The 27,553-nt window shown below is 39.7% G+C and overlaps 1 protein-coding gene across 2 annotated transcripts in view; it reads right to left on the bottom strand.

The window, feature by feature from the left end:
• Window positions 1-3,701: 3,701 nt before the first annotated feature.
• arl15a (ADP-ribosylation factor-like 15a) overlaps window positions 3,702-27,553 on the bottom strand; it is a 367,743-nt gene continuing 343,891 nt past the window's right edge. For both annotated transcript variants that reach the window (XM_062051046.1, XM_062051047.1), the window contains one exon: window positions 3,702-4,835. In XM_062051046.1, coding sequence (XP_061907030.1) covers window positions 4,683-4,835 — 153 coding nt within the window. In that variant the 3' untranslated portion in view covers window positions 3,702-4,682. The remainder of the gene's footprint in view (window positions 4,836-27,553) is intronic.

The raw sequence follows: 27,553 nt of genomic DNA on the forward strand, positions 1-27,553 counted from the left end.
CAAAAATGTAAAACAGAAGTAGATAAACAATCCAATAATATCAACCTCAAATTACTCCTTTCAACTCTCAAAAAGCAATGCAATAAATTAAGAAATAAGTCAACCAACCTGACTAAATCCTTAAAAAAAAATTACATTAACGACAAAATAGAGGAAAACACGAATAAGCCACGTGAGCTCTGGAAAATTCTCAACAACCAGCTTCCTGGTTGCAGCCAGAAACTTAAAACAAGACTCACCAACATCAGCATCAAGGAGGGTGACTCCCTCATTACAGACAAAATGGAGGTAGCTAGCAGACTTAACATCTTTTTCACCAGCATAGCCGCAACTCTTGTCAACAAGCTGTCCCACCACTCTGGTCGCTTTGGTGTAGAACACATTAAAGCCTTCTACAGAAAGCTAGGAGTATCCAACGATGATTTCAAATTAGAAATGGTCACAGCTGATGAGGTGTTTAAAAAATTGAGCGTGCTCCACCCTAACAAGGCCACCGGCCTTGATAATATTCCCTCCAGATTCCTCAGGGACTCTGCCTCCATCATTGCCCCGATCATCACGCACATAATAAACCTATCAATTACACAAGGCCAAGTACCAAAAGATTTTAAGATAGCAAGAGTAACTCCCCTCTTTAAAAAAGGAAGCAAATTGGAACCTGGAAACTACCGACCTGTTTCTATTCTCAGCTCCATTTCGAAAGTAATGGAGAAAATAGTTTATGAACAGGTCGATAGTTACCTTGCCACTAATAAACTCATGTACAAATTCCAATCCGGCTTCAGAACTAACCACTCCACTGACACATGCCTTCTCTATCTGACCGACCACATCAAACATGAGGTGGACGGGGGCAAATACTGCGGCATGGTCATGCTGGACCTTCAGAAGGCCTTTGACACCGTTAACCACGCTATACTGTTGGATAAGCTCAGAGCAATCGGATTTAACAAAACCTCTTCGAGCTGGATGCAATCTTACTTGGAGGGGAGGGAGCAGGTGGTAGAGGTGAACGGCACCGTGTCCCCCCCCCCCTCTCGGTGAGCTGTGGAGTCCCCCAAGGCAGTATATTGGGACCTTTACTGTTCCTAATATACATAAACGACTTGTCATCGGCATGCGACTGTGAATTGTTTTTGTTTGCGGATGACTCTGCCTTGCTGGTATCCGGCAAGGACAAGTCACAGGTGGAGAAAATCCTCAGTGCTGAGCTCTGTAGAACTTGCACCTGGCTCGCTGACAACAAGCTATCCATCCACTTGGGTAAAACAGAATCCATCCTGTTTGGGTCCCACATCAAACTTAAGAGAGTCAATGACTTCACCATAAAAGTAGGTGACAGTGTCATCACCAGGAAAGATGAGGTCACCTACCTAGGTTCCATTCTAGAGGCTAACCTTTCCTGTGATAAAATGGCAACCAAGGTAATCAAAAAGGTTAACCAACGAACGAGATTTCTCTACAGAATTTCCTCTCTGGTCAAGAAAAGCACCTTGAGGATTCTGGCGGGAACTCTCGTTCAACCCTTTTTCGATTACGCATGCACCTCCTGGTACCCTAGCACCTCCAAAACCCTCAAATCTAAACTCCAAACATCTCAGAACAAGCTAGTCAGGTTACTTCTAGACCTCCACCCCAGATCCCACCTCACTCCTACCCACTTCTCTAAAGTGGGCTGGCTCAAGGTGGAGGACAGAGTTAAACAACTTGCACTGAGCCTAGTCTATAAAATCCGCTACACCTCCCTGATACCGAAGTACATGTCAAACTACTTCCTTAACGTAAATGACCGCCATAACCACAACACCAGGGGGTGCTCCACTAACCACGTTAAACCCAGATTCCGAACTAACAAAGGTCTTAACTCATTCTCTTTCTATGCCACATCAATGTGGAATGCGCTCCCAACAGGTATAAAAGAAAGGGCATCTCTATCCTCCTTCAAAACCGCAATAAAAGTTCACCTCCAGGCAGCTACAACCCTAAACTAACACCCTCCCCGGATTGCTAATAATCAAATGTAAACAATCAAATGCAGATACTTTTTCTTTTTCTTATGCCTTCTGATCTCTCTCTCTCTCTATGTCCACTACTTGATGTCCATATCCCCCCCCCCCTCCACACCCCTGATTGTAAATAATGTAAATAATTCAATGTGATTATCTTGTGTGATGACTGTATTATGATGATAGTATATATGATAGTATATATATGTATCACGAATCAATTTAAGTGGACCCCGACTTAAACAAGTTGAAAAACTTATTCGGGTGTTACCATTTAGTGGTCAATTGTACGGAATATGTACTTCACTGTGCAACCTACTAATAAAAGTCTCAATCAATCAACATAAAGTGATATTTTAAACAACAAACGCTACTTCTGTCGACTGTTTGCTAATCAGACTTCCTGAAAGAGACGTAGAGCTGCCTCTAACTAGCAGTTTTTCACCGTCTAGAATGCACACAAAAGGAAAATATGTTTTCTTGTCTCACTTAAGGATTGTGGATGATGGCAAAAATCCCACCAAAAAAAAAAAGTTTTCCTTTAAATATTTGCTAAAAATGACATATTTCATCTTCACGCTCATGAAGTCCTCCTAAAATGACTACTTCATTATTCTAATATCACAATGTATTTTCCTAAGGAGATTTTTTACATACTCAGACATTACTGTAGTGACTTAAAACATCCTAAAGTTATGACTTAATTGTGTCAATATCGGCACAAATTATTATTCATATACAACTATATTATTTTAATAATTAACTTATTAATAAAAAATGTTGCCAATTTTCAAATAAGTATTAGTATAAGAAAACAATTTTGATATTCTTATTAATTATTTTCTCCCCAGTATCACTTTAATGAAGTTGGAGTTAAAAGCCTCGTTGGCGTAGCGATTGTTTGAAGTGTAAACATCCGCTCTTACTCGCTAGCATGAGCTTATAGCGAGAGATGGACGGAAGCAAGGAAGAAGAAGTGGATGATATTCATTGAATTAAAGGAAGAAATCATCAAAAATTGACATGGGGTGTAGCGAGCTAACTTGGCGAAGCGGCACTGCTAGTCTGCATCATAGTGCATGCTGGGAAAAACTTTACTTAGAACTTGAGCTGCAACGATTCATTGATTGTAAATTAATTATTTAATACGTGTATCTATCTTATTGTAAATTCATCATTTAATAAGTGTAATAAGAAAGTATCAAAAATGTGCCTTGGAACTTTAAACACACAGACATAGTTCCTGCTGCAATAGAGTGCACACAAGAGTGATTCTTTGTTGTTTTTACTCACGCAAACATGTTAAAAGTGCAATTTCAATGTTGATGATGTGTTTCAAAAACATAATAAAGATTATGGCAAGCAGAAAAATCTTTATTTCAACTATTTCCCCGAAAATACGCATTGAGATGATAAATTGTGCTCTATCCGATTACTGGATGCTGATCCTACTGGAACAAACTAATGGACTAATAGCTGCAGCTGGACTAGGAACCTTCTGGAGATCCAACAGTACCAAAGTGGTCTTAAGATCTATTATTTCATCACGTTGTGTATGTATGGAGGTTAAAGTGTGTCTTTTTTAACAAAGATTTTTATGTACAGTGTATTTATGTAACATAATTTTTTTTTTTACCTCAAGTTATGCTAACAATTACATTTTAAAAAAGACTGTGAGAAAAATGTGTGTGTATAAAAAATCAGTTTGTTAAAATACTGTGTTTTTAAATTCAGTGTAAAAAAAAAATTATTCAGTGTATAAAAATTCAGTTTGTTAAAATACAGTGTTTTGAAATTCAGTGTAAAAAAAAATAATTCAGTGTATAAAAATTCAGTCCAGAAAAATGTGTTTTAAAAACTCAACACTGACTTCAGGGCAATTAAGACTGAAGCAATCGATCCTGTCTTAAAACCAGCCAATGAGGTGCTTCAGTCTTAATTGACCTGAAGTCAGTTTGGAGCGTTTACACTAAATTGTATACAAATATTTTTTTTAACACTGATTTTTTTTACACTGATTTTTATAAACTGATTTTTTTATACACTGAATTTGTATATACTAAATTTGATACTGATTGTTTATACTGAATTTTTATACACTGACTTTTATATACTGAATTTTTATACACTTAATTTTTAAACAAATTTTGCTCTCAAATTTTTGTTCAATGAAATTGTCAGCATAAGTTGATGTAAAAAATGTAGTTCCCAAAAATCAAATGCCAAAAATTCAGTTACACAAAAAAGCTTTCATAACAAAGTCACGACTCAACCTCCATATTTGTGTAAAACTGTCACGTTTCAATATTTGAGCAGAACGACTCCTTCTTTTCAGTGTGGCGTTGTTGTTCCAAAGACTAATAGTGACTGCTCCAAGATGGCGTCACGCACACGTTAGAATTATTTAAGACGTAGACAAAGTACTTGTTGGTGCAAACAACATCAATAGCAGAAGAGCTACACTTATCTACTTGTGTGTGTGTGTGCGTGTGTGTGTGTGTGTATTTGAGCAGGGGTGTGGCTAGAGATTCCAAGTGTTGCCCACAGAGCATCATAACAAAAAGGTTCTACTTGGTTCTGAAGGCCCCTGGAGAAGAAAGTCCTGAAGGAGGGTTGACATTTTCTTGTTAGCAGTTTAGTGTCTCTCAGCGTAGCGAGCGAGTGAGTGAAGGAGCTTCATATCCTGGCGGGCGGCGTGTCCTTGTCCTCCAGCAGCAGGATGAACTGGGAGAAGACCTCCTTTACGCCATCCATGTGCTCGGTGCTGGTGCCCTCCAGGATCCAGCGCTTCCCCCGCGCCAGAGGCTCCAGTTCAAAGTACTTCTTGATCTGTGCACACAAACAAGGTAGTACTTCATACAGTAGTACTTTATACAGTAGTACTTCATACAGTAGTACAACTTCACTGCTGGGTAGGACTGTTCATAACGTGACTACATTTGGAGTGGAAGCGGTGAACAAACAAGGTGGCGGCTTGTATGAAGCAGAGAAAGGAGCTGAAAGGAATAAACATCAAAGGACATCAACTCCACAATAATCATAGTCAATTATATCCAGAAATGACATACAATAATAAGTTATTACTTCATTATATCAATAAATGACATATAATAATAAGTGATTACTTCATTATATCCAGAAATGACGTATAATAATAAGTTATTATTACATTATATCCAGAAATGACATATAATAAGTTATTACTTCATTATATCTACAAATGACATATACGTTATTACTTCATTATATCCAGAAATGACATATACTAATACGTTATTACTTCATTACATCCAGAAATAACATATAATAATAAGTTATTACTTCATGATATCCAGAAATGACATATAAGTTTTTACTTCAATATATCCAGAAATAACATATAATAATAAGTTATCACATTATTATATCCAGAAATGACATATAAGTTATTACTTCATTTGTGTAAAACTGTCACGTTTCAATATTTGAGCAGAACGACTCCTTCTTTTCGGTGTGGCGTTGTTGTTCCAAAGACTAGTAGTGACTGCTCCAAGATGGCGTCACGCACACGTTAGAATTATTTAAGACGTAGACAAAGTACTTGTTGGTGCAAACAACATCAATAGCAGAAGAGCTACACTTATCTACTTGTGTGTGTGTATGTGTGCGTGTGTGTGTGTGTGTGCGTGTGTGTGTGTGTGTATTTGAGCAGGGGTGTAGCTAGAGATTTTTTCCAACTCCTTTTCATCATAGTCAATATTATTGATGTTTTATATTTTTCCATTTCCTATTTAATAATCAATCCTATGTATACTGGACTGAACTGTTGCTATGGTTACGTCATGCCAAGTCCAAGATTGGCGTGTAGCATGCCCAGAATGGTGGGTCTCGTGTCGGACGCAGTCAGCCATGCCAGCCAGCGGGAGAGTGAGTGCCGTTGTCTGTAATGTGAGTTTAATGACAGATTAAGTCACCTCAGCCGCGCTTGGCTCAGTGGCCCGGCTAGAAAGGCGAGCAGACCCAAACAGTGTCAACAAATCTGTCTGGGTAACGTGATCTGTCCCGGTCCAGCCACCAGCCTCAGACCCAGACCGTGTGTGCCCTCTTCTGGGAGACGCACTGGCACTGTGACAAAGGACCTTCTCTTCCATAGCCTGAGTTCCTCCTCGGCAAATCATGAAGCGTGGTCTCAGCCACAAACATCTGATAGGTTTTGAACATACGAGACAATCCAGTTCTTTCACTTTGGTGTGACCAGGCTGAAGGAACCCCATGACCTAACATCCACAGTGCGGCCAAAACCCGTTTCTGGAAGATTAAGTCGTCCTAAGCGCACTTAAGGACTTGCGTGAGGCAGCGGGAAGAGTAAGCCACACAAGTACGGCGTTGCCAGATGGCTCCTAGAAGGACCAGTGGGTCACCCAGTCTAGTCTTCTTCTAGGTCATGCAGGCCGCCCAGGCGTGGCCAGAAAGCGGCTTTACTGTACATACATGCAGAAGGCTGTCCAAAATAATCTATAATCACCTGCATTCCTGCAGCTAGAACTCAGCCTCACTGGCCACTTGGGACGTCGCCAGTGAAAGCAAAACAGTTTGGACTGGTTGGTGGATGAACACAACTCACCAATCAGACATACTTGATTACATGTAGTGTGGAATGGTCAAGGTGGAATGAGTCAAACACAGAACAATCGTAGGTATGAAAAATACTAACTTCTTTATGACTAACCAACTGGAATGGTGTTATGTCTTTAAGTTGATGTGTAGTGGTAATTGACACCCACTGGTCACATTAACTCATGAAGTTACGCTCATGACGTAGTAAGTTGTATGATGTGGACACGTTTGTTACTGGATACTTTCTAATACGTTTCTGCTTTGGTGACTTTGTATGTGTAAGTAATATGCAACCATAATTATTTGATACTTGTTTATATTGACACATATTTTTTTTACATTGCAATATTGTTCAATTATTATTACGTACGTATAGCTTGTGTGCTATTGTGTGCTTTGCTGTTGTGTAGCTGCTAGCTCCTAGTAGCTTATGGCTTACCATATGTTTAAAACATATTCTTAGTAAAAAACTGCTAGCATCAGGAGGCTAACAATGCAGGTCATGTGGATTGTACTAATTTGCCTGTAAAGCACTCTTAAAAACATCTAAAAATGTACCTGTCATGACTTGCGTATTAACCAAGCTACAGCGACATTGTTATTGTAGGAGCTAAGACCAAGGAATGACTATCGAGAGCCGAGAGGTCATGCGAGCTACTGGAGTTGTTGCTGCTGATGAATTGCCTTTGAGTTTTCAAAAGTTTGAAACTAAAAAATTCCACTAGCTATATAAGTCGAATCAGCGGATATACTGGCTCTCAACTCGACAATATCGCTAGGAAAAAACGGCGAGATGTTAGTTTACTCCTTGAATATTTCAACTGAAGAGTGGTTAGAATGTTACAGGTGTCAAGTGACCTATACATACATAAAGCACTGCTTTTCAACATTTGATTTGAAGACAATCTGGACGGTCGTTGACCTACCGTATTTTAGGCACAATTAAAATCCTTTCATTTTCTCAAAAATCGACAGTGTGCCTAATAACTCGGTGTGCCTAAGCTGTGGCTGCGCTTTCCGACCTCAAAGCTATTTTATTTGGTACATGGTGTAGTAATAAGTGTGACCAGGAGATGGCAGTCACACATAAGAGATACGTGTAGACTGCAATATAACGCCAGTAAACACCACCAAAACGTTGATGTTTTATTGAGAATATAAAACGGTCTGAGAGAACTGAAGAGAAGGTCAGAAAGTGACTTGAAGATGATCTGTAAAACAATCTATACAACATTTTGACCAAAGAACCACCGTTACATGTTATGTAGACCACAAGGAAGTGTTTTAAATGTAGAACAAAATCATAATATGACCCTTTTAATGCGCCTTTTGCCTGAAAATAGACCTGAATAGCCCCGCTCATCAGCAGTGCGCCTTATAAGTCCGAAAAATACAGTACTTAAGTCATCAGTAACTGATAATTCATGAATATTTCAACATTCCTTTTCTACTTCTCCTCTAATTGCCAGCATCAAAAATAATGTCTGACACTGACCCAGTGAGTGCAGGCAGCAGCTGTGCAGACATTAGCCAGACATAAGCTGCAAACCTAGTTCCAGCAGCTTAGAGCACTGATGGACCACGCATGGCACCCGGCTGCTTCCCTGCTCCATGCCAGGCCGCGCCATGTGACACTCACTGGTAGACGAATGTCAAGTGGAAAAGGATATCCTTTCAGAATAAATAGGCTTGGCTGAGGTCTTCTGCCAGTCCAAACCCCGCTGATGGTCTACTCAGCATGCCATGAAAGCAGACAGGAGGAAAGGACCAAAGAAAAACTAGACCGGTGTTTTGGATAGTCAGGACAGCTTTCCCAGATCTAATAAGAACAAATAAATGTTTTCACAGAAGCAGCGTCATCGGCCTCAACATTCAAACTGAAAGGTTTAAATCTGGTCTGGGCCTTAAAGGCCTACTGAAATGATTTTTTAAAATGTAAACGGGGATAGCAGATCCATTCTATGTGTCATACTTGATAATTTTGCGATATTGCCATATTTTTGCTGAAAGGATTTAGTAGAGAACATTGACGATAAAGTTCGCAACTTTTGATCACTGATAAAAAAAGCCTTGCCTGTACCGGAAGTAGCGTGACGTCACAGGCTGAAGGGCTCCTCACATTTCCCCATTGTTTACGATGCAGCGAGAGCGATTCGTACCGAGAAAGTGACGATTACCCCATTAATTTGAGCGAGAATGAAAGATTCGTGGATGAGGAACGTGAGAGTGAAAGACTAGAGTGCAGTGCAGGACGTATCTTTTTTCGCTCTGACCGTAACTTAGGTACAAGGGTTCATTGGATTCCACACTTTCTCCTTTTTCTATTGTGGATCACGGATTTGTATTTTAAACCACCTCGGATACTATATCTTCTTGAAAATGAGAGTCGAGAACGCGAAATGGACATTCACAGTGACTTTTATCCCCACGACAATACATCGGCGAAGCTCTTTAGCTACGGAGCTAACGTGATAGCATCGTGCTTAAATGCAGATTGAAACAAAATAAATAAACCCCTGACTGGAAGGATAGACAGAAAATCAACAATACTATTAAACCATGGACATGTAACTACACGGTTAATGCTTTCCAGCCTGTCGAAGCTTAACAATGCTGTCGCTAACGACGCCACTGAAGCTAACTTAGCTACGGGACCTCGACAGAGCTATGCTAAAAACATTAGCTATCCATCTACGCCAGCCAGCCCTCATCTGCTCATCAACACCCGTGCTCACCTGCGTTCCAGCGATCGACAGAGCGACGAAGGACTTCACCCGATCATAGATGCGGTCGGCGGCCCGGAGACGGAGGAAGTCAAGGTGAGGTCGGCGGCTAGCGCGTCTGCTATCCATCTCAAAGTCCTCCTGGTTGTGTTGTTGTAGTCCGCCGCTAATACACCGATCCCACCTACAGCTTTCTTCTTTGCAGTCTTCATTGTTCATTAAACAAATTGCAAAGGATTCACCAACACAGATGTCCAGAATACTGTGGAATTATGTGGTGAAAACAGAGCTTTTTGTATTGGATCCAATGGGGTCCGAATACTTCCGTTCACTCCGTGACGTCACGCGCAAACGTCATCATACCGAGACGTTTTCAACCGGAAGTTTCGCAGGAAATTTAAAATTGCACTTTATAAGTTAACCCGGCCGTATTGGCATGTGTTGCAATGTTAAGATTTCATCATTGATATATAAACTATCAGACTGTGTGGTCGGTAGTAGTGGGTTTCAGTAGGCCTTTAAAGGCAAGAGAAGGAGCAAAAGAAGAAGTCCCCTCTTCTGCACAGCCTGTTGTATTTTTCCAGTTCTGCATTGAAGACACAGACATGGGCTGGTGGGAACCGAGCCTTTCCGACAATATTCCAACTTTGGAGGTGGTATGAGAGCTGTACCAGACTTCTTTTGGACAACGAGGCAAGAGGAGTGTGAGCTTCCCCCTAATCCTAACCTTCATCTCATGTATCTACAAACCCCGTTTCTATATGAGATGGGAAATTGTGTTAGATGTAAATATAAACGGAATACAATGATTTGCAAATCCCTTTCAACCCATATTCAATTGAATGCACTACAAAGACAAGATATTTGATGTTCAAACTCATAAACTTTTTTTTTTTTGCAAATAATAATTAACTTAGAATTTCATGGCTGCAACATGTGCCAAAGTAGTTGGGAAAGGGCATGTTCACCACTGTGTTACATGGCCTTTCCTTTTAACAACACTCAGTAAACATTTGGGAACTGAGGAGACACATTTTTTAAGCTTCTCAGGTGGAATTCTTTCCCATTCTTGCTTGATGTACAGCTTAAGTTGTTCAACAGTCCGATGGTCTCCGTTGTGGTATTTCAGGCTACATAATGAGCCACACATTTTCAATGGGAGACAGGTCTGGCCTACAGGCAGGCCAGTCTAGCACCCGCACTCTTTTACTATGAAGCCACGTTGATGTAACGCTTGGCTTGGCATTGTCTTGCTGAAATAAGCAAGGGCGTCCATGGTAACGTTGCTTGGATGGCAACATATGTTGCTCCAAAACCTGTATGTACCTCTCAGCATTAATGGCGCCTTCACAGATGTGTAAGTTACCCATGTCTTGGGCACTAGTACACCCCCATACCATCACAGATGCTGGCTTTTCAACTTTGCGCCTATATAACAATCCGGATGGTTCTTTTCCTCTTTGGTCTGGAGGACACGACGTCCACAGTTTCCAAAAACAATTTGAAATGTGGACTAGTCAGATTACTGGCCAGGTCCAGAAAGATCCCAACCCAAATAGTCCAAATGATAAACAGGGTGCCCAAAAAGGTCCAAAATGGCCTTGCTCATTTCAGACTTTTTGGAGCAATGGGACTTTTAAGAGTGAGTCCATTTTTTGGTGCTTTGGGAAAATTTCAGGGTCATTTGGGACCTTTAGGGGGAGATGGTCCTTTTTGGGGTACCATTCAGGAGAGTTAGTCATTTCCTGAGTCTATGGACTACTTTTAGTCAAAAGGAATTGGGGCCAATTGGTTCCACTTACAGTCCCATTCTGTAAAAGCAAACAATGCTCAGACTTTTTCCAGTAAAGGTCTTCTTGTAAAAAAAAGTTGCTGTCCAAAGTATTTTATGTCCCACCGCCTAAGACTTGAAAAGTGCTGTTCACACAGAACTATGACCAAGAGAGCATATTTGCATAGCACCAGGGGGATTGCTACAATAACCCACGTTATAATAGGAAATTCACTTCTCTTTTCCGTTAAATTCCTTTAGATCCTAAAAGGAACTTCCCAGTCTGACTATTTCAAGCACAATCCCTGGAGTCGAGTGTGTGTCTTCTTGTACCCGATTAGTGTCTTAGGTCCAAAGACACACAGGTATTGGATATTTGTGATAAGGAAAGCCACTTATCTTGTGATACACTCCCATACTTGGAAACGCTGGTCAGGTCTTGCATTCTTGCAGAGGATAACAGCAAAGCCAGATGGAGCAGATGTAGGTCTGCTACAGCAGATCAGTATCGAGGAATAAGGTTTATTAGCCTACTCTGTTTCTTATGTAGTTTTCTTTTCTTTGAGCCTTTATTTGCCCCAGGTCCCAAAAGTCTGAGAAACAAATCTAAATTACATTTCAGAAATATATCAAGTAATACTCTAATAATGCTCTTCCTGTTTGAGTAATAAGATCGTGAAAAAGAAGAATAGGAAATGTTCACTTGAGAAGAACGACAACAAACAAGCGGATGACTGGAAGTAGATATGGAATCCTTCAGACGTGACTTTCCTGCAGGCAACATCACAACAAGAGCTTTACTCAATAAACTCATTGGAAAGCAGACTTGATTTCAGCCTGGAGGTTTTCATTTGGCTAACCTTCAGCCGGGGCTACCAAAATAACATCCCTTGTTTAAAAGCTACTTAGCATCATGTGATGGGATGACGGAAATATGCCGCCACCTTTCAGTTCCTCTAAAGTCAAAGATGTGGGGTCCTTGTCTCTCTCAGAAGGATTTAGGACTCAAATATCAAGACAATCAATTACACCATCCCCTTACATTTTGGCCCCTGCCAAGATATCATTCCCCTGGAAAGTGGCCCATACTGGGCAAGGGCAGAGTAACACAAGACCCACTTACCATATAATAGGCATAGCCTTTGTTTGCTTAAAGACACGAGAAAGCCTGCCAGTCTCTAAGAAGGGAACACTTGGGAGGTGGGTGAACAAAAACAAACAATCTGGGCTAGGTGTCGACTGAAACAGCTCACTGGCCGGTAAATAACCTTGTGTAAGGCACTCTGACAAGTGAGGACATTACTGTACCTTCAGCCTGCAAAGTCAACAAGCCCACCGTTTGCCAAGAAAAAGCTCAGAGCTGTATGACACCAACATGTTTGTTGATCAGGTCAAGACTTCAGGACCGCCATCGATTGTGAGCGGAAGAGCACAGCTGCTTCCAACACCATGCTGTGCTCAAATGAAGTAAACATGTTAGCAAATACTGTTAGCACTCATGCTGTATTTGCACCTGGATATTCATCCATCCATTTTCTACTGCTTGTCCCTTTCGGGGTGGCGGGGGGTACTGGAGCCCAGCTGTATCCCAGCTGCAGTCGGGCGGAAGGCGAGGTACACCCTGGACAAGTCGCCATTGATACCCACATATGCGGTCCTCTCCAAGGTTTCTCATAGTCATTCACACCGACGTCCCACTGGGGTGAGTTTTTCCTTGCCCGTATGTGGGCTCTGTACCGAGGATGTCGTTGTGGCTTGTGCAGCCCTTTGAGACACTTGTGATTTAGGGCTATATAAATAAACATTGATTGATTGACATTCAACTCTATTTAAATAATGGCATACAAATCAACAATCAACCGCATTGTTCAATGGGTTATGGTGACAACAATGTAAGTCTCATATCATACAAAATAAGGACCAGGAGGAAAATATATTAAATGTGAACATTTTTATTTCAAACGTAACCTTCCTCTGATTATAATCCCCTTTAGCTATTTAGGCAAAAAGGAAAGGAAATGTCAACACAAGCGTGGAAAACACTCAATGTAAACATTCTCAAATCCCATTGAACATTAAACAATAAACTCTTAAAATGAAGGTGCAAAAATAAAGAATTTGTAAGAAATTGTTAATAAAGTGTAACAAAATAATGCAAAGTGTGAAAATGTAAACAGAGAAACCTGAGAACTTTTCTGCAGGTTTGGTTATAGCAGTGCTGTAAAGGGTAAGCACGGCTAAGGTGGTGTGATATTACCGGTCTTGGTGGGGACGAGCGCCTTGCATCATTTACAGATGGTGACTACGGTCCGTTTGAAAAAAAAACAAACAACTGCCATACTGTCGAGGTGACATTTCCTGTTTTATCCACGATGTCTTCCTTTTTACTTTCTCTTCTCACTTCATGCAAAGAATCAACCACCAGACAACAAGATGGCGCCACTTAACATGATAGTTGATTGGCTGTTAGCGTTTCACTCCCACTGATTAGTGATCACTTCCGGTGTTACCAGAGAGCGAGTATCTTTGTTCATGCAACCAACTTGCTTCGCAACTTCCGCTTTTGTCCAACATAGAAGAAAAAAAATTATCAAACGCATTTTTTATTGATATCGATTACAGGTCTATCACAATAAATATGATCGCTCAGCCCTAATTCCCTCCACATATTTAAAATAATAAGCCCCATTTTGAACTGGACTCTCACACTATTAACCGTATCCACATTGCACCTGTCGCCCAGTCGGGGGCACCCACATCTGCGGTCCCTTCCAGGGTTTCTCATTGTGCCCATTGAGTTGAGTTTTTTCTTGATCTGATCCGAGGTTGTCGTTGTGGCTTGTGCACCCCTTTGAGACATTTGTGATTGAGGGCTAATTGTAATTAAGGGCCACTCTTCATTTTATCAAATTTTCATCATTTCATATTTTTTCCTCCTCTTTGTTGTACCAATCAACATTTTTTTGTAAGCTATTATTTGATTTGCATTTATTTTTCTATGAATTGATCTTGAAATGTGCTGTGAAACAACGGTCCACTTGTAAAGTAACAATGGCAAAAACTTTATAAAAAATAACAATAATAAAATAAAATATTACTGAATCAAATGCAATTTTTCTGACCTTTTTCACTGACAATTAGATTTTTTTTTAGCTGGAAGGCTAAAATGTGTCATGTGTCATGGTCTTAATGCAGAATCAGGTGGCATTAGGTTAACGATGGAGGCTGTAGGAGATGAAAATACACTTGCCATAAAGAGAAGAGGAAGCATGTGCGCCAAAACTGAAGGGAAAAAGACGAGGTCTCAGTTCACGGGTGAAAGCGGGGAGGCCACCATGGAGCCAAGCCACAGTTGTTAACCCGTCAGTCGGCATTGGCGAGTCTATGGAATTAACACAGTGCAAAAAGTGAAGATTTACTGTCCTGTTCCACTCTGGTGGGACCGAGGGTCTCCCTCAGGACGGCAGGTTCAAAGTGAGCCACTGATGCTACACTTTCCCTTCAAAGCCTCTGCCAGATCAGAGCCGTCCTCCAAGGTGCTATAAATCTGAGATGGGCTGCACAGGAGACATTCTCGCTGACCTGTGCGCCACGCAACAATGCAATTGCACTTCAGGGTCGACACGGTGATAATGTGCTTTCCATATAGGCATGTGCCTGGGAAGTATACCTTCAGGAATACTTCTATTCATGTATTTAATATTTACATTTTTCACAGTAGACCCACTATTGTTTTTCCAAATGTAGCTTTAATGCTAATGAGCTGGGTTTGTCCATGCCCCTTGGAGGCTCCATATTTTTGCTGTTCTTCGACGGGTTCATACTTTGTCCATTTTCATATTCTTACTTCTATTATTTACAGTGGGATAGTTTGAAGCAAAGAGGTACAATTCCCGCATGGCCACGGGGGAAAGGGAGGCACCTTGCCACTCACGGCTACCCCCAATATATCGGACTACTGCTTGGTCCAAAGAACAGATTTATAAAAATTTGAATATCGTGTTCTTTTCAAATGTGGAATTAATATGTGATATAAACCTATTACATACAATCTGAAATATGTTATAATTTTGATGATCATGGCTTCGTTTTTCAGGTTTTCATAGACCGTAAGCCATAATATAATCATCAAAATCAGTATTGAGTTATCTTGAGTTGCATTTATGAGCGATATATCACTTTCACCTTGTAATGCTAATTTCTAGTATAAACAAATCTTTGCAAGAAATTATGATTTTTGGAGTTTCAGTTGCACTCCTTAGGAAGGGGGGTTTGTCCTTGTCCCATTTGATGACAACAGCTCCACTGCAAACGTCATCATTCTTAAAAAAAAATAGACTGTCTCGAAAGGAAATAGTGGATAAACAAGTAGAAAACAGGTGAAGATAGGGCTCGGGGCTAATAAGGACCAGGAGAAAAAAAATATTAACTGTAAACATTTTAGTATAAAATGTAGACTTTTTCTGATTATAATCTCCTCAGTTATCAAGGCGGAGAGGAAAGGAAATGTCAACACAATCGTGGAAAACTCTAAATGTAAACAACATTATGAAAAACACATTGAACACTTAACTATACCCTCTTAAAATGAAGGTGCAAAAATAGGAGTTAGGTAAAAAATGCTTAATAGTTTGCAACAGAATAGTGCAAAGTGTGAAAATGTAAACTATAAGGAAACCTGAGAAGAAGTATTTTCTGCAGCTGTGCTCTAAAGGGTGAGCACAGCTAAGGTGGTGTGGTAGTCCCGGTCTTGGTGGGGACATTAATGGAAAAACTGCAGCAAAGTTTTTTTTATGGTTAAAAAAAAATGGCAGCCATCATTTTAGCATGAAGTCCAATATGATGAATAACTTGCTTTGAAATCGTAACTCATGCAGATATTTAAGTATTTATTTTTATTTTAACCAAAACATATTTTAGAATGTATGATCATATAATATTTAGTGAAGCGCTTTGAGTCACTAGAGAAAAGCGCTATATAAATATAATTCACTTCACTTCACTATTAATAGATAATATCAATGTTTAAAAGATATGCAATTGCATGCAGTACATGCATTTTTTATGTGAAAATGGAAAGAAAAAAATACATCAAGTAAGACAAGATAGAGTACTTTATGAACACTAACATACTTTCAGGCTTTTGTGGGCCACATCAAATGATGTGGCGGGCCCCGGACCTTCAGTTAGACATGTGGACTACATAAAAACATAAGATTTAAACAAAAATATGAATTATGTAGTGTAAATGTAAAGTAAAGTTGTTTATATAATTCAGATGCAGTATATTTCAGATAAAGTAAGTCTGAGTTGGATACAATCGGGCAAAGGAAAACATGGTTCTAAAAATGTTTTTTTTTTTACCAAGTACCACCTGAGAAAACACTTGGCTCGCTAAATACCACCATAATGACAACACTAAATACAGTAGTAGTAGACCTAAGTATTCATTAAGTACCACCATAATGACAACAATAAATACAGTAGTAGTAGACCTAAGTATTCGTTAAGTACCACCATAATGACAACAATAAATACAGTAGTGTAGTAGGCCTAAGTATTCATTAAGTACCACCATAATGACAACATTGAAATACAGTAGGGTAGTAGACCTAAGTTTTCATCAAGTACCACCATAATGACTAAGGATGATGTTTGTTAAGAAATTGTCGAACCGATTCCTTATCGAATCTCTTATCAAATCCAGATAGGTTGTTGTGTGTGCACTGAGTTCCAAAAGCCATAGATGTTATGTGACTGGGCCGGCACGCTGTTTATTTGGAGGAAAAGCGGACGTGACTGAGGACAGCATGCGGACGTTAAAGGGTGAAGGTTTCAGGTGAGAGAGGACGCTAAAGGCACGCCCCCATTGAGCATATAGTGCTGTTACATGCGTTGTCATTAAAAAAATTGCCGACAAACACATCACCAACATGGACGCTCACTTTCGACATCCCGGTGCACCCTGTGGAGAAGAAGGGGACCAGCACGGTAGCGAATCGATACGCACAACAGGGCAAGAGAAGTCGGCTTTTACTGTTGTGCTAGCTTGCTATGCAAATGGACAATGAGACTGACTTTGAAAATGACGAGAGGGAGTCTAGCATGTTTGATGGAGAACTTGCCCAGCTGTTCATTTCGGACACAGAAGATGAGGACCTTGATAGATTTGTGGATGATGATTGATCAAAAAATTATGTGAGTACATTGATAAATACTTCAATAAAGTACAACCGAACTCAGCTTTACTTCTGCTGCCTTTTTAAAACAGCGGCCATGCATGCTAGCGTATGTTTTAAGCCAGCGTATGTTTTAAGCGTGCGTATGTTTAACCATGCCTGCGCCCAAAAATACGCTGCGCCTTATTTATGCGTTAAATACAGAAATAACACCCGTAACTGACACGGCACCTTTTAATATGGTGCGCCCTATGGTCTCGAAAATACGGTATAGTGGTTTTGATAACGTTAACCGGTTCTCAAAAAGGGATTCGAATCCATGGAATCGGTTCTTTTCTTATCGAAGCATCGGGAGAACCGGTTTTCGAACATCATCCCTAATAATGACCAACATTAAAATACAGTAGTGTAGTAGACCTAAGTATTCATTAAGTACTACCATAATGACAACATTAAAATACATTAGTGTAGTAGGCCTAAGTATTCATTAAGTACCACCATAATGACAACATTAAAATACAGTAGTGTAGTAGACCTAAGTATCTACGAGCGCCACCATAATGACAACATTTAAATACTGTAGTGTAGTAGACCTAAGTATTCATCAAGTACCACCATAATGACAACATTAAATACAGTAGTCAGCCCTTTGAGACACTTGTGATTTAGGGCTATATAAATAAACATTGATTGATTGATTGATAGTGTAGTAGACCTAAGTATTCATCACGTACCACCATAATGACAACATTAAAATACAGTAGTGTAGTAGACCTAAGTATTCATCAAGTACCACCATAATGACAACATTAAAATACAGTAGTGTAGTAGACCTAAGTATTTATTAAGTACCACCATAATGACAACATTAAAATACAGTAGTGTGGTAGACCTAAGTATCTACAAGCGCCACCATAATGACAACATTAAAATACAGTAGTGTAGTAGACCTAAATATTCATCAAGAACCACCATAATGACAACATTAAAATACAGTAGTGTAGTAGGCCCAAGTATCTACGAGCACCACCATAATGACAACATTAAAATACAGTAGTGTAGTAGACCTGAGTATTCATTAAGTACCACCATAATGACAACATTAAAATACAATAGTGTAGTAGACCTAAGTATTCATCAAGTACCACCATAATGACAACATTAAAATACAGTAGTGTAGTAGACCTGAGTATTTATTAAGTACCACCACAATGACCACATTAAAATACAGTAGTGTAGTAGACCTAAGTATTCATTAAATACCACCATAATGACCACATTAAAATACAGTAGTGTAGTAGACCTAAGTATTCATTAAGTACCACCATAATGACCACATTAAAATACAGTAGTGTAGTAGACATAAGTATTAAATAAGTACCACCATAATGACCACATTAAAATACAGTAGTGTAGTAGACCTAAGTATTCATTAAGTACCACCATAATGACAACATTAAAATACAGTAGTGTTGTAGGCCCAAGTATTAATTAAGTACCACCATAATGACAACATTAAAATACAGTAGTGTAGTAGACCTAAGTATTCATTAAGTACCACCATAATGACAACATTAAAATACAGTAGTGTAGTAGACCTAAGTATTCATTAAGTACCACCATAATGACAACAATAAATACAATAGTGTAGTAGACCTAAGTATTCATTAAGTACCACCATAATGACAACATTAAATACAGTAGTGTAATAGACCTAAGTATTCATTAAGTACCACCATAATGACAACATTAAAATAAAGTAGTGTAGTAGGCTAAAATATTCATTAAGTACCACCATAATGACAACATTACCATAACGACAACATTAAAATACAGTAGTTTAGTAGACCTAAGTATTCATTAAGTACCACCATAATGACAACATTAAAATACAGTAGTGTAATACACCTAAGTATTCATTAAGTACCACCATAATGACAACAATAAATACAATAGTGTAGTAGACCTAAGTATTCATTTAGTACCACCATAATGACAACATTAAATACAGTAGTGAAATACACCTAAGTATTCATTAAGTACCACCATAATGACAACATTAAAATAAAGTAGTGTAGTAGGCTAAAGTATTCATTAAGTACCACCATAATGACAACATTACCATAACGACAACATTAAAATACAGTAGTTTAGTAGACCTAAGTATTCATTAAGTACCACCATAATGACAACATTAAAATACAGTAGTGTAGTACACGTAAGTATTCATTAAGTACCACCATAATGACAACAATAAATACAATAGTGTAGTAGACCCAAGTATTCATTAAGTACCACCATAATGACAACATTAAATACAGTAGTGTAATAGACCTAAGTATTCATTAAGTACCACCATAATGACAACATTAAAATAAAGTAGTGTAGTAGGCTAAAGTATTCATTAAGTACCACCATAATGACAACATTACCATAACGACAACATTAAAATACAGTAGTTTAGTAGACCTAAGTATTCATTAAGTACCACCATAACACCAACATTCAATCAATCAATCAATCAATGTTTATTTATATAGCCCTAAATCACAAGTGTCTCAAAGGGCTGTACAAGCCACAACGACATCCTCGGTACAGAGCCCACATACGGGCAAGGAAAACTCACCCCAGTGGGACGTCGATGTGAATGACTATGAGAAACCTTGGAGAGGACCGCATATGTGGGTAACCCCCCCCCCCCCCTCTAAGGGAGACCGAAAGCAATGGATGTCGAGTGGGTCTGACATAATATTGTGAAAGTCCAACACATCAGCGAAAGTCCAGTCCATAGTGGGGCCAGCAGGAACCATCCCGAGTGGAGACGGGTCAACAGCGTAGAGATGTCCCCATCTGATGGACAGGCTAGCGGTCCACCCCGGGTTGGGAGCAGAGTAGAAAAGAAAAGAAAAGAAACGGCAGATCAACTGGTCTAAAAAGGGAGTCTATTTAAAGGCTAGAGTATACAAATGAGTTTTAAGATGAGACTTAAATGCTTCTACTGAGGTAGCATCTCTAACTTTTACCGGGAGGGCATTCCATAGTATTGGAGCCTGAATAGAAAACGCTCTATAGCCCGCAGACTTTTTTTGGGCTCTGGGAATCACTAATGAGCCGGAGTTCTTTGAACGCAGATTTCTTGCAGGGACATATGGTACAATACAATCGTCAAGATAGGCAGGAGCTTGACCGTGTAGTATTTTATACGTAAGTAGTAAAACCTTAAAGTCGCATCTTAGGTGCACAGGAAGCCAGTGCAAGTGAGCCAGTATAGGCGTATTATGATCAAACTTTCTTGTTTTTGTCAAAAGTCTAGCAGCCGCATTTTGTACCATCTGTAATCTTTTAATGCTAGACGTAGGGAGGCCCGAAAACAAAACGTTACAGTAATCGAGACGAGATGTAACGAACGCATGGATAATGATCTCAGCATCGCTTGTGGACAAAATGGAACGAATTTTAGCGATATTGCGGAGATGAAATGACAACATTAAAATACAGTAGTGTAGTAGACCTAAGTATTCATCAAGCACCACCATAATGACAACATTAAAATACAGTTGCGTAGTAGACCTAAGTATTCATTAAGTACCACCATAATGACAACATTAAAATACAGTAGTTTAGTAGACCTAAGTATTCATCAAACACCACCATAGTGACATTAAAATACAGTAGTGTAGTAGACCTAAGTATTAATTAAGTACCACCATAACGCCAACATTAAAATATAGTAGTGTAGTAGGCCTAAGTATTGACTAAGTACCACCATAATGACAACATTAAAATACAGTAGTGTAGTAGACCTAAGTATTCATCAAGCACCACCAAAATGACAACATTAAAATACAGTAGCGTAGTAGATCTAAGTATTCATTAAGTACCACCATAAAGACAACATTAAAATACAGTAGTATAGTACACCTAAGTATTCATTAAGTACCATCAATATGATAACATTATCAATCAATCAATCAATCAATCAATCAATGTTTATTTATATAGCCCTAAATCACAAGTGTCTCAAAGGGCTGTACAAGCCACAACGACATCCTCGGTACAGAGCCCACATACGGGCAAGGAAAACTCACCCCAGTGGGACGTCAATGTGAATGACTATGAGAAACCTTGGAGAGGACCGCATATGTGGGTAAACCCCCCCCCCCCTCTAGGGGAGACCGAAAGCAATGGATGTCGAGTGGGTCTGACATAATATTGTGAAAGTCCAACACATCAGCGAAAGTCCAGTCCATGCATGGTGGGGCCAGCAGGAACCATCCCGAGCGGAGACGGGTCAGCAGCGTAGAGATGTCCCCATCCGATGAACAGGCTAGCGGTCCACCCCGGAGCAGAGTAGAAAAGAAAAGAAAAGAAACGGCAGATCAACTGGTCTAAAAAGGGAGTCTATTTAAAGGCTAGAGTATACAAATGAGTTTTAAGATGAGACTTAAATGCTTCTACTGAGGTAGCATCTCTAACTTTTACCGGGAGGGCATTCCATAGTATTGGAGCCCAAATAGAAAACGCTCTATAGCCCGCAGACTTTTTTTGGGCTCTGGGAATCACTAATAAGCCGGAGTTCTTTGAACGCAGATTTCTTGCCGGGACATATGGTACAATACAATCGTCAAGATAGGCAGGAGCTTGATCGTGTAGTATTTTATACGTAAGTAGTAAAACCTTAAAGTCGCATCTTAGGTGCACAGGAAGCCAGTGCAAGTGAGCCAGTATAGGCGTAATATGATCAAACTTTCTTGTTTTTGTCAAAAGTCTAGCAGCCGCATTTTGTACCATCTGTAATCTTTTAATGCTAGACATAGGGAGGCCCGAAAACAAAACGTTACAGTAATCGAGACGAGATGTAACGAACGCATGGATAATGATCTCAGCATCGCTTGTGGACAAAATGGAACGAATTTTAGTGATATTACGGAGATGAAAGAAGGCCGTTTTAGTAACACTCTTAATGTGTGACTCAAACGAGAGAGTTGGGTCGAAGATAATACCCAGATTCTTTACAGAGTCGCCTTGTTTAATTGTTTGGTTGTCAAATGTTAAGGTGGTATTATTAAATAGATGTCGGTGTTGAGCAGGACTGATAATCAGCATTTCCGTTTTCTTAGCGTTGAGTTGCAAAAAGTTAGCCGACATCCATTGTTTAATTTCATTAAGACACGCCTCCAGCTGACTACAATCCGGCGTGTTGGTCAGCTTTAGGGGCATGTAGAGTTGGGTGTCATCAGCATAACAGTGAAAGCTAACACCGTATTTGCGTATGATGTCACCTAGCGGCAGCATGTAAATACTAAAGAGTGCAGGGCCAAGAGCCGAACCCTGGGGAACACCGCACGTTATTATGATCAACAGTATCGAAAGCGGCGCTAAGATCAAGGAGCAGCAACATAGATGACGCATCAGAATCCATCGTTAGCAATAGATCATTAGTCATTTTTGCGAGGGCTGTCTCCGTAGAGTGATTTGCCCTGAAACCGGATTGAAAAGGTTCACAGAGATTGTTAGACGCTAATTGTTCATTTAGCTGCTGTGCTACAATTTTTTCGAGGATTTTCGAGATAAACGGAAGATGGGACACTGGCCGGTAGTTTACCAGGAGATCAGGATCGAGGTTAGGTCTTTTGAGTGGAGGATGAATAACCGCTTTTTTGAATGCTAGGGGAACAGTGCCAGAGGAAAGTGATAAGTTTATAATATTTAACACTGATGGACCTAATAATACAAAAAGCTCCTTGATAAGTTTCCCAGGAATTGGGTCAAGTAAACATGTCGTTTGTTTTGTCCCATTTACACATTTTGACAATTCCTCCAATGTTATTTCATCAAAGAGAGAGAAACTATTTTGGAGGGCAGTGTCCGTCGTATATACAGTCGTATTTGTGTTAATAGAGCCCAGTTGTAGCTGAGATGCATTGTCTTTAATCTCTTTTCTAATGACTTCAATTTTCTTATTAAAGAAATTCATAAAGTCATCTGCTGAGTGGGTGGAGCTACTGGGAGGAGTCCCTTGTTGGGTTAGCGATGCTACTGTACTAAACAGAAATTTAGGATCATTTTTGTTGAGGTGGATGAGATTTGAGTAATATTTAGCTTTAGCTGAGGTAAGCATGCGTTTATAAGTTATTAAACTATCACACCATGCATGATGGAAAACCTCAAGTTTAGTCGCACGCCATTTGCGTTCCAGCTTTCTACATGATCATTTCTGGGCTTTAGTTTCTTCTGTAAACCATGGGGGACGCCTTTTAGGGGCCCTTTTTAGCTTTAGCAGTGCTACACTATCAATGGTGTCGCGCAGGGCGTCATTAAAGTTGTTAGTGAGGTTATCAATAGAGCCCACATAATTTGGGAATGGTGCCATTACCGAAGGCAGTAGGTCAGTAAGAGTCGTCGTTGTGGCAGCATTAATGTTGCGGCTGCTACAGTAGTTATTATTATTATTATTAGTTTGTTGACAATGAGTCAGAACTTCGAATTTTATAAGGTAATGATCGGACATTACTTTAGTGTACGGGAGTATCGTAACTTTAGAGGTGGTGACACCCCTGACAAGCACTAGATCTATCGTATTACCGTTGCGATGCGTAGGTTCATTTATTATTTGTGTAAGACCACAGCTATCAATTATAGTCTGGAGCGCCACGCATGGAGGGTCCGATGGGGTATTCATATGGATATTAAAGTCCCCCATTATGATTATATTGTCGGCGTGCGTCACTAGATCAGCAACAAACTCTGAGAATTCACTGATGAAGTCCGAATAGGGCCCCGGGGGACGGTAGATAACAGCCAGGTGGAGAGGCAGCGGTGTGACAAACCTCAAAGTGAGCACCTCAAACGAGTTATATTTATTATTTAGATTAGGTGTAAGATTATAGTTTTCATTGTATATTAGTGCGACACCCCCTCCCCTTTTAAGAGGTCGGGCAACATGTGTATTGGTATAGTTAGGAGGAGATGCCTCATTTAGCGCAAAAAAATCGTCTGGTTTGAGCCAGGTCTCGGCGAGACCAACGACGTCAAGTTTGTTGTCTCTAATGACTTCATTAACTAATAACGTTTTGGAAGATAATGATCTTATGTTTAAAAAGCCCATATTATAGGTAGTGGGCTGTTTTGAGGATTGTTTGTTGAAATTATCCGAAGTAGCAATATTAATGATGTTGCGTTTATTAGGCGTAGTGCACTTTAAATAGTTTGGACCATATCTAGGAATTGATACGACGGGGATATTCAGATTGTTTGCTTGATGTTGCGATAAACTGAACGCATCATAGTTAGCTACCTCAGTACAATGTATGTCTGCCTATGACACGGTCACAAAAGAAAAAACATTATGTGAGTTGTGTTTTATTCTAAGAGAATTGCTATGTGTGCAGGGATTATCCAGCCTGGCGCCGGCTAGTTCTAGCTTAAATGGCTTCTTACCCGGAGACTCCACGCTTCTTTGGTTAGCTTTTCTCTTTGTTGTTAGCCCCCCTCGGCATCCCCGCTTCTGCTTCCGCTCGCACCGCTTACGTCGTCTCCATTGGCGGTCAACGCTAGCAGTTGACTCCGCTGCTACAAAGGCCGCTCGATGTAGCCCGCGAAGTATTCCCATGCTAGCGAGGAGGTCCACCGTACATGCATCTTTCAGTCTATAACGACCCGATCCTTCCACATCCAGAATTGTCTGTCGGTCGTATGTGATCACAGAGTGTTCACGATTTGAGCCAGCCATGAAATTGACAGAAATGACGGGTGTTTTTTGCCAAATTGCTCTACACTCCCAAGAGCGTTAGCATAGCCGCAGCATAGCCATAGCCATGCGCCGCCATTTTCCACATTAAAATACAGTAGTGTAGTATACCTAAGTATTCATTAAGTAACACCATAATGACAACATTAAAATACAGTAGTGTAGTAGACCTAAGTATTCATCAAGTACCACCATATGACAACATTAAAATACAGTAGTGTAGTAGACCTAAGTATTCATCAAACACCACCATAATGACATTAAAATACAGTAATGTAGTAGACCTAAGTATTCATCAAGTACCACCATAATGACAACATTAAAATACAGTAGTGTAGTAGACCTAAGTATTCATCAAACACCACCATAATGACATTAAAATACAGTAGTGTAGTAGACCTAAGTATTCATCAAGTACCACCATAATGACAACATTAAAATACAGTAGTGTAGTAGACCTAAGTATTCATCAAGTACCACCATAATGACAACATTAAAATACAGTAGTGTAGTAGACCTAAGTATTTATTAAGTACCACCATAATGACAACATTAAAATACAGAAGTGTGGTAGATCTAAGTATGTACGAGCGCCACCATAATGACAACATTAAAATACAGTAGTGTAGTAGACCTAAGTGTTCATCAAGTACCACCATGACAACATTAAAATACAGTAGTGTAGTAGACCTAAGTATTCATTAAGTACCACCATAATGAAAACATTAAAGTACAGTAGTGTAGTAGACCTAAGTATTCATTAAGTATCACCATAATGACTAACATTAAAATACAGTAGCATAGTAGACCTAAGCATTCATCAAGTAGCACCATAATGACAACATTAAAATACAGTAGTGTAATAGACCTAAGTATTCATTAAGTACCACCATAATGACAACATTAAAGTACAGTAGTGTAGTAGACCTAAGTATTCATTAAGTACCACCATAAGACTAACATTAAAATACAGTAGCGTAGTAGACCTAAGCATTCATCTAGTAGCAACATAATGACAACATTAAAATACAGTAGTGTAGTACACCTAAGCATTTATTATAAACAGGGCAGAGGTTTTATTTATTTTTGACCACTGTAACATTACACACACAGTTTGAACAGTCACACTAGCTGGAGTCACGGCATTACAATATTTAATTGATTCTTTGGCGTACCGCTAGTGGAACACATACCACAGTTTGAGAATCCATGAGCTAGAAAATAATTGCCATGAAGTGGTTGACCTGAACAGTCTGCCAGGATGAAGAACCTGCTAAGTGAGCAGAGCTCCATAAAGGAGAACATCTGCTTCTCCCTTCTTCAGCGGGTGAGCTGGCATCTTGCTGGTGCGCCACACGGCAGGGGGCCAACGTGCCAACACCCTGACTAACCTCCTTGGTCTGAAGATCTTCTAAAGGAGACCTGCCATGATGTCCCAGCCCACACAGAGCCCCGTGTCACCCCCACCCTTCTTTCCGCAGGACCCCCCTAGTCGGACCCTCTGGAGGCCCCCATTCATGCACGACCCTGACAGTTGAAAGCTGCGGCAGCCCCCACACTTCAGCACACGGCATGGCCATCAAAGTGCTCGCCTTCTGCAACACATTTAAACCATCACGTCTTCACACACTTTCACTATATTGAAAAGACACACACACACACACACACACACTATTGCCATCACACAGGCCGACACAATCATCAGTTGTAACAAGAGCCTTAAACTTAGTTCAGTTTCAGTTTATTTGGAACGATACAATGTAATGCATCACATATTTACACTTGTTTCATTACAGCACGTCCGAAAAGGAGTAGGAAGAAGTTGAACTTATTTAATCCTACCCTTTTTCATACCATAGCAATTTTATGCCATGTCCATATACCATATTGAGTAAACAAATATTAAATACATAATCTTTATCCAACAAAAAAAAGGGTTATATGATCATCATAATTCTTGTTCTGTGTACTTTGTGAAGAAGTTTGAACAGTCTCTTCAACTGAATCATAATGGTGCTTTTTCTGATTTAATTCCACATACGATTAATATGAGTCGCTGAGTAGATGATTTGGAACGTTTACTTTCAAGGAATCCAGAAATCTTTTTCACGTGCAATACAGTACCGACACTGGAGCCAGGAGTATTGGCTGAGTCCGCTATTAACTCCATATAATATCAGCACCAATCAAGTACATATTTTTATTATTTTCTTACATCAAGTGAAATTATAACAAACACATTCATGCTGTCTCTAAATCACTGGTTCTCAATTCATTTTTGTCTCGCTCCCCTTAGGGGACAACATTGTTTTAACGACTCCGCCCTGCTAAACTGACGTGGAGCGGTATTTTTTTTTTTGGAGGGGTGACACATAGTTGTCACAAAAATTCATGAAGTTGAACGATGCGGACACATTTCTTACTGGATACTTTCCAATACGCTTCTGCCTTGGAGACTTTGTATGTGTAAGTAATATGCAACTATAATTATTTGATACTTGTTTATTAAAAAAAATTATTCACATCAG

Source organism: Entelurus aequoreus, linkage group LG06 (genome assembly GCF_033978785.1).
Source record: "Entelurus aequoreus isolate RoL-2023_Sb linkage group LG06, RoL_Eaeq_v1.1, whole genome shotgun sequence".
Lineage (NCBI taxonomy): Eukaryota > Metazoa > Chordata > Actinopteri > Syngnathiformes > Syngnathidae > Entelurus > Entelurus aequoreus.